Source organism: Sciurus carolinensis, chromosome 2 (assembly GCF_902686445.1).
Source record: "Sciurus carolinensis chromosome 2, mSciCar1.2, whole genome shotgun sequence".
Taxonomy (NCBI): Eukaryota; Metazoa; Chordata; class Mammalia; order Rodentia; family Sciuridae; genus Sciurus; species Sciurus carolinensis.
Window position 1 is genome coordinate 124228593 of NC_062214.1, and position 8676 is coordinate 124237268.

At 35.0% G+C, this 8676-nt stretch overlaps 1 protein-coding gene across 1 annotated transcript; it reads left to right on the forward strand.

The window, feature by feature from the left end:
* The first annotated feature begins 6419 nt into the window (after nucleotides 1-6419).
* On the forward strand, nucleotides 6420-7346 carry LOC124978156 (olfactory receptor 1509). The gene has a single exon (XM_047542282.1). The coding sequence runs from the start codon at nucleotides 6420-6422 to the stop codon at nucleotides 7344-7346; it is 927 nt and encodes a 308-aa protein (XP_047398238.1).
* The last annotated feature ends 1330 nt before the right edge of the window (nucleotides 7347-8676 follow it).

An 8676-nucleotide genomic window follows, 5' to 3' on the forward strand; every position in this document is an offset into this window, starting at 1 on the left:
TAGCTTACTCCTATATTATTTCTATGATTAATTTCTGAACACAACACTTATGATCTAATTATTTTTTAAATCTATTGGTAGATTAAAAGATGAGAATTCTAAATTACAAGTGAAAGTTTAATTCAAGGCTTCAATTTTTATACACTGGAGTGTGAGTTTAAAATGAAGCTACTTTTTCTTTCAAAGTTCTACTACTAAGTCGATAAAAGAGGTTTTATACCAGGTGTGATGGTGCACACCTTTAATCCCACCTACTCGGGAGTCTGACGCAGGAGGATTGAAAGTTCAAGGTTAGCCTGGGCAAGTTAGCGAAAGTCGGTCTCAAAATAAAAAATAAAAGGGATGTTACTCGGTGAGACAGTACTTGCCTAGCATGTGTGAGGTCTGGGTTCCATCCTTGGTACTGAATTAAAAAATATTAAAAAAGAGGGGTTTGTGCACTCTACTACTAAGTTATATCCCCAGCCTCAAAGGGGCATTTTTAACTCAAGGGTTTAAATTTAGTATTTTCTATTTAACATCTTTATTTTTTTGAAAGAATTAAGGAAATAATGCTTTTTATTTTTTTAAATATTTTTTGGTTGTCAAGGTACTTTATTTATATGTGGTGCTGAGAATTGAACCCAGCGCCTCACACATGGTAGGCAAGTGCTCTACCACTGAGTCACGACTCCAGCCCACCCTTATTTTGTAAGCCCTAAGTTTAACTTCTTTCCGTATGAAAGTCCCCGTCTGCTAAGTTATTCATCTATGTGTTCACTGGGTGAGTCAAGGAGCCAAACTTCAGGTGTTCACAGCAACACAACACTGCTCAAATGTCACTGACAACATCTTTGTGGGCACATTTCTTTTCTGCAGATTTATTGGACCACCCCAATACATCTCACTTATTCAAATTTTTCTAATGCTTCCTAAGTTAGCTAGGTTAGTTTTTAAAAAAACTTTCGGGGGATAGGAAAGAGAAGAGAAAATTATTAGTATGATGGGAGGCAAGGACTGGGAAAGAATGGTGAGGTAGAGTAAGGTGTAGTGGAAAGGTTGAAGGAGGCACTCTGCAACTTTTAGAAGAGAATGTTTTTTTATTTTTTGTGGGGGATACTGGAGATTGAACCCAGGGATGCTTTACAATTGAGATTTGTCCCCAGACCGTTTTGTTTTATTTTGAGATAGGGTCTTGCTAAGTTGCTGAAGGTCTTGCTAGATTGCTAAGGCTGGCCTCACACTGGTGATCCTCTGTCTCAGCCCCCTGAGTCACTGGGATGTTAGGTGTGCACCACGGCACCTGGCTAGAAGAATAGAATTTTAAGGGATAGGGATGTTGCTCAGTGGTCAGCACTTGTCTAGCATGTGGGAGACCCTGAGTTTGATCTCCAGCACTGCAAAGCAAACAAACAAACAGAATAGAATCTTAAAAAACCAGGGATTAGTGATGTAGCTTAGGCATGAAGCACATACATGCTTGAGGCCTTGGGTCCAATCCCCAGTAATCCCTGCAAAAAACACCCCCCAAACAAAAAAGCCGTAAGAGTGATAAATCTCTACTTCCAACAGGCCTATATTCTTGTTTATCATTTTCAATTTTTTTTGCATTTCTCCTTTATTATTTTATTTATTTTTATTTTTACAGGCTGCATTTTGATTCATTGTATACAAATGGGGTACAACTTTTCATTTCTATGGTTGTACATGATGTAGAGTCATACCATTTGTATAATCATACATGTACATTGGGTAATGATGTCTGTCTCATTCCACCATCTTTCAATTAAATGTTTTTGTTTGAAACAAGTCTTTAGGGCAGAAGTTTCTCAACATTTCTGCAGTGGCTTCTATTCTCTTGGAGTACTGATCTTAGTTACTGACAAAAATATTGTGGATTGAGTGTTGGGATCTCATCCCCTGATGAACACAAGTGTTGGGGAAATGGCAGTAAAGACGGGCCTAGCCCCTGCCCTCGAGGGGTTAATATTTGGAGAGGCAGACAATAATTCATGTATGCAAATAATTTGGATAAATCCAGTGCTATAAAGAAAATGAACCAGGATAATGTGTAATCAGGGAGTGTCTTTTTTCTTAATAATGGTCAGGAGGGTCTCCATGAGAGATATCTGGGACTTTAAAAATGTGAAAGGAGAGCCAAGAGAAGATCTGAGGGAAGAATTTTCCACATGCTAAGATCCTGCTCTGACTCTCACTTAATCTACACACATGTGAGGCAAATGCTCTGCCACTGAATTACAACCCCAGCCCCACTTAGGGAAACTTTATGAGACATTTTCTCACAGGAATATCTTAGTTATCAATGAAAATGACCAACTTTTTAAGCACTTCAAGTGCAGGCAATATGTTAAGCTCTTCTCTTACAGTTCCGTGAAGCAGGTTTGAATATTTTTATTTGTACAAATGTGAAAAATGAAGGCCAGAAAGGCCACATATTTTTCCCAAGTTAAATGATTTGAGTCAAAATCTAGAACTCAAACTCATTTTTTGCTAACACTTTAGATCACTCTGGTGATGAAGACATAACAGGTACCGTCTGCTGCGAGGAAACAGCCTAGGGACACCAAGGGAAATTACCTTGGTTTTGTGAATTTCAGCCAATCCCAAGATTCTTGCTTCCTGTTAGATTTTTCTACAAAAAAAAAAAAAAATGTGCACGATTGGCTCCAATTTTTAATGATGATCCTCTGGATCTTCTGTGCCATGGAGACCCTGAAGCCTGAAATTCTCTCCATTCCCTACTTTTCAGTCCTTTTAACAGGAGACCAGCCATCATTCATCTATATATATATTATATATATATATATATATACACACACACACACATATATATATGTGTATATATACATATGTGTATATATATAAAATATATATATATAATGTGCACACACATATATGATTATATATATGTATACACACACATAATCATACAGAATAATACATCGGGTTCCCATTTTACAACTCAGAAAACTGTGGTTCAGGAAGGTAAATGCTAAAGATCAGTCATATGAATGCACTGTATATGCTTTTATGACTAACCTAAATTCTCTCCTTTCTCAATGAAAGTAAAAAAAGCTCTTGTTTCTCTGCTCTAATGAATTGCTGACCAGGAGTGTATGGGAAAGAACCTCAATAACTCAGTGGTAGAGTGCTGGCCTAGTATGAGCAAGGCCCTGATTCAATTGCCAATACATAAAAAAAAAAAAAAAAAAAGAGTAAAAAATACTCAAAACATAATCTCTTAGACACAGAAGGGAAAATTGTAATTCCATGAAATGAGAATTTTGCTTCTTGTTCTTTTCCCCTATACAGTCTTTTAATACTTTTTTTTATAACAAAGTAACTCATACTAATACAGAAACTTAAACAATTACAGAGTATAATGTGAAAATTAATAAAACCTTATTATTCCCTTCAATTCTTTACTTCTGGAGGGAACCAATGTGAAAATTGGTGTGTATTCTTCACTATCTATCTTTTATCCTTTTAGGACTAAATATATACAAACATAATTCATAAATTTGTAATCATTTTTGAATTTGTTCAAGCATATGTGCATACATACATGCATTTATCTATACATGTGCACACACAAATCACTGACTCCTTTGTTCCTTTTTTTCATTCATTCTTTTATTCCTTCTTCCAGGTTTAAAATATAGATTCATTATAGATTCTTTTTACTCAACAATATGTTACTGGCATTCCTTGAAGTTAGTAATCTGTGATCCTGACTTACATTGGAATCATTAAGGAACTTTAACAGTCCTGATGGGTCCAATCCCAGAGATTCTAATTAATTGTTTGGAGTGAGCCTGGGGCATCAAATTTGTAAAAATTCCTTAGGAGGTTTTAATATGTAGCCATGTTGGAAACTACTGCTTTAGGTTAATACATGTAGATCCAACTCATTCTCATTAATGACTCCATAATACTCCATGCTATGAGAAGTATTTATCTATTCTCCTGTTGGTGAGCATTCAGTTTGTTTCCAGTATCTTGTTTTACTAAAATGCTTAAAAAACTTGTATTCTTTTTTAAAAATGTACCTTTAGTTACCATTTCTTTATTTTTGCAAAATACATTTCTTACAGGAACTGAAATTCCTTGGTCTGGATTCTAAAAATTTAATTGGTCCTGCCAGATTGTTTCCCAAAAGTCTTAATAATACTTGCTTTCAGAGTAACATGCAAAGAGTGCTCAGTTCTTTATATTTTTGTCAATTTGATGAAAGACAAAATGTATTTTTTCACCTACTATTGAAGTTAAATAGCTTTTTATTCATATTTACATCTCACAAGTGTTTTCCTGTGGTTTTTCTATTCGTATTCTTTGCTCATTTTCATTTGAATTGCTTGTCTTTTCTTATCAAGTTTTGAGATCTTTGAATAAAGGAATGTTCTCTATTTTTGGACATACATGTTTTAATATTTTTTTTTCTGGCTTCCTGTTTATCTTTTGATAACAGAACATTAACTCTATTTCAAGTTGTTGAGAATATATTATTAAATCTTATATATATTATATTTCAATGTCTTTCATATTGATAATCTTTTGTTACTATCATTCTTTCTATTAAAAATTTTAATTGTTGCATTATAATTATATATAACAGTGGGATTCATTTTGCCTCATTTGTACCTGCATATAACATCGTTTGATCAGTCTCATTCCCAAGTACATTTCCTTTCCTTCTCCTCTTTCCTGCCCTGATTAACTTGCTCTACTCAAGTGACCTCCTTCTATCACTATTTCATTAGTTGTCAGTATGATTCTTTTAAAAAAATTATTTATTTTTATTTTTACAGACTGCATTTGTCACTATAATTCTTAATGGCTGCATACAATTCTAGTCAAGTTCTTCTACATTCATTCGAGTTAAAAAATTAGGTTTTTAAAAATAACATTATAGTTAATATTTCCTTGAGTTTAGCTTTTTTCTGTGTTTGAATGCTTTAGGAGATTCCTACAAGTGAAGTAATTGGATAAAGTACAATTTTTTTTTTTTTAATTTGTGAAGATTATTTCCCAAGCTGTTTTAGTTTTTGGCCAGTCAACCACTAGGGACTTAGGGGTAATATAACTTTAATATTTGAACAATAATATCTCCTAGAGGACAAATCATATTACAAAATTAAAACAATTAAATTTCTCAAGTAACATGAACTTCATTATGTAGGAAGGATTGGATTCTTCTTTAGTCTATCTAAAAAATTAGGTTTGGCTAAAATGAAAATATTTTTGCATACCTACTGTGTGTAAAACATCTACTAAGTGCTGTGAGGGATAAATCACACATTACTTTTTAAGAAAATTTTAATTTAATTGTGAGCTAAATTAAATCTCTTATTTTACTTTCCTTTACAATCAAGTACCATAAAAGAAACACTAAAAGGAAAAGGTAAGCTTCGGTTTCACGAGGAAAGTTTTCTTAAAGGTAGTACTGTTTGAGAGAGTCAAAGATAAAAGATGAATAGAATTTTAATAGTCAGCAATGAGGTGAGGAGAGTACACTTAGTTACAGGATATGTTTTTTTTTTTAATTTGTTCTTTTTAGATATTTATGACAGTAGAGTATATTTTGGCTTATTATGCATGCAGGGAGTATAACTCATTCTAATTAGGATCCTATTCTTGTGGCCGTACATGATGTGGAGTTACCCTGGTTGTGTATTCAAATACAAAAATAGGAAAGCTATGTCTGATTAATTCTACTGTCCTTCCTATTCCCCCTCTCTGCTTCCTTCCCTTTATGCCCCTTTGTCTAATCCAATGAACTTCTATTCTTCCCCTTCCCACCCTCCCACAGGATATGTTTTCTGAGTGGAAGGAAAATAATAAATGCAAACAAAGATTTTGGAAAATAGGTGGGTGGAGGTAGTATGCCTGGAGCACAGTGAATTGCTTGACTGGAGAGAAGAAAACAAATAAAAAAATACACCACATTAGAAAAGATGAGCATGCAATAGACCATTACAGGCTTTGGATGTGCATTTAACTTGATAGCAAGTCAAATACTGAGTGATTTTATTTGGGGATTATAATTTGATGCTAAGAATGGATTAGTCTGAAATGAAAAAGCCAGTTAACTAATGGGTAAGGGTTTTGGGCAGTTTATTTATTCTGGTCAAGGCTCACTGATCCTATCTGCAAGACAGAAACAATTACATCTATGCAAGGGTGTGATTGTGGTTAAATAGAAGGGTGTACAGGAAGTGCTTGACCTGGCTCCTGATATGTAGTGGGCATATTGTAACAATTATTATTAAGTTGGTCTTATATCCTTTTAAGGCTTGATAATAAATAAGCATTTTAGATAGGAATACAAAATCATATCGATTAGTTCCATTCCTATAAGATTAAAGCTAAATTAACTTTCCCCCTCCTTCCCCTGCAAGTTCCTTTGGAAAGTTCATTGGATGGGAGCTCTAAACCAAACAAGAGTGCCTGAATTTGTCTTCTTGGGACTCACTGAGAACTGGGTGCTGGAGATACTGTTTTTCATGACATTCTCAGTCACTTATATGCTAACCCTTTTGGGTAACAGTCTCATCATTGTTACCATTTTCTTTACCCCACGTCTCCACACCCCCATGTATTTCTTCCTGAGCAATCTGTCCTTTATTGACATCTGCCACTCATCTGTCACTGTGCCCAAGATGCTGGAGGGTTTGCTTTTGGAAAGAAAGACCATTTCCTTTGATAACTGCATTGCACAGCTCTTCTTCCTCCATCTTTTTGCCTGTGCTGAGATCTTTCTGTTGACCATCATGGCGTATGATCGTTACGTGGCTATCTGCAATCCATTACACTACCCCAGTGTAATGAACATGAGGATCTGCGTACAACTCGTCTTTGCTCTCTGGTTGGGGGGCACTGTTCATTCACTAGTGCAGACCTTCTTGACCATTCGTCTGCCCTACTGTGGCCCCAACATTATTGATAGCTACTTCTGTGATGTGCCTCCTGTCATCAAGCTGGCCTGCACAGATACATACCTCACAGGAATGCTGATTGTGTCCAACAGTGGAACCATCTCTCTCACTTGTTTCCTGGCCTTAGTCACTTCCTACACAGTCATCCTGGTTTCTCTTCGAAAGCAGTCAGCTGAAGGACGTCGGAAAGCCCTGTCTACCTGCTCAGCCCACTTCATGGTGGTCGCTTTCTTCTTTGGGCCATGTATCTTCCTCTACACTCGGCCAGATACCAGCTTCTCCAGTGACAAGATGGTGTCTGTCTTCTACACAGTGGTCACCCCTTTGCTGAATCCTCTCATTTATACCTTGAGGAATGAGGAGGTAAAAAGTGCCATGAAGCAGCTGAGGCAGAGAAAAGTGTTTTCATGAAGTCATATACATCCTGGGCACTGGGATTATAGACATAATTGTGGCTACATCCTTAATGAGAAAGAAAAAAGAAAAGAAGAAGATGGATTGGGTGGGACAGACTTCTGCATTAAAGAGAGAAGCTTATTAATTATTTAAATAAAGGAAAAGGTTATAGTGGAACATGTAAGGAACAAGGTCCCTGAAAAGTTTAAAGAATATGTTACCAGTGAAAGAATACCATTTGAAGAACCCAGTTCAGTTTCATTTTTGGGAACAGCTCTTCTCCTGGGTCTTTGCCTCTGGGAAGCTGTACATCACATTTGTGTTTTATGCCTTACAGTGGTTTCCGTTTTGCTTTTAAATATATTTTCAATAAAATAAACAAAGCTTTAATTATTTATGTTGAATTACACTCACTTTTGAATGTACTTCTCTCATTATGTCTAGGTCTATTTTGCACTTTTTATAATACTTTAATTTTGAAATCAAGGTGAAGATGTGTAAAGAACTTATTTTCAAAGTAAACTTTATTAAGGTAAAATTTATGTGACATAGGAGGTTCATGTTTTAATTGTACAGTTAGATAAATTTTTGGGAGAGGATGTGGTCTTGCTATGTTGTCTAAGCTGATCTTAAACTTGTGGCCTTAATTAATCTTCATGCCTCAGCCTCCCAAGTAGCTGAAACTACAGGCATGTACCACCATGCCTGACTGATGTTTTGTCAAGGGTATATGTACACCCATATAACAACTTCTCCAATCAAGATATAGAACACTTTTACTACCTCAAAGTTTTTTTGAGACCCTTCCATCTCCACTCAAGCATACAAGGATCTGATTTTTGTCACTATAGATAAGAGTGGTTTTTCCTAGAGTGTCACATACATTGAATCGTATGGTATATACTTTTCTGTGCCTGTCTTCTTTTGCTCTGTGTGCTGTCTCTGAGAGTAATTCATTTTGTGAATATGAGTGGTTTGTTCCTTTTCATTATTGAGTAATATTTCAGTATATGGTTGTACTATAATTTTTTTATTCATGGATTAATAGACATTTGGTTTTTCTAGTTTTTGACAATTATTAATAAAGTAGGTATAAACATTTATGTACTGGTTATTTTGGATACGTGTTTTTATGATTTCATAAATGCCTAGGGCGAAAGTTGTTGGATCACATGGTAAGTGAATGTTTAATTTTGTTAGAAACAAAGACTTCTTTTGAAATGATTGTATGATTTTTTAAATTATTATTTTATGTACATATTATTTTTTATTTGCAAAATAACAAGTGTTAACAAACAATAAATCTGTTGCTGTGTACTATATGATAAATGAGAGAATGAACAAT

Coding starts and splice junctions, on each gene's coding strand:
- LOC124978156 (XM_047542282.1), top strand. CDS start 6,420: ATGGGAGCTCTAAACCAAACAAGAGTGCCTGAATTTGTCTTCTTGGGA.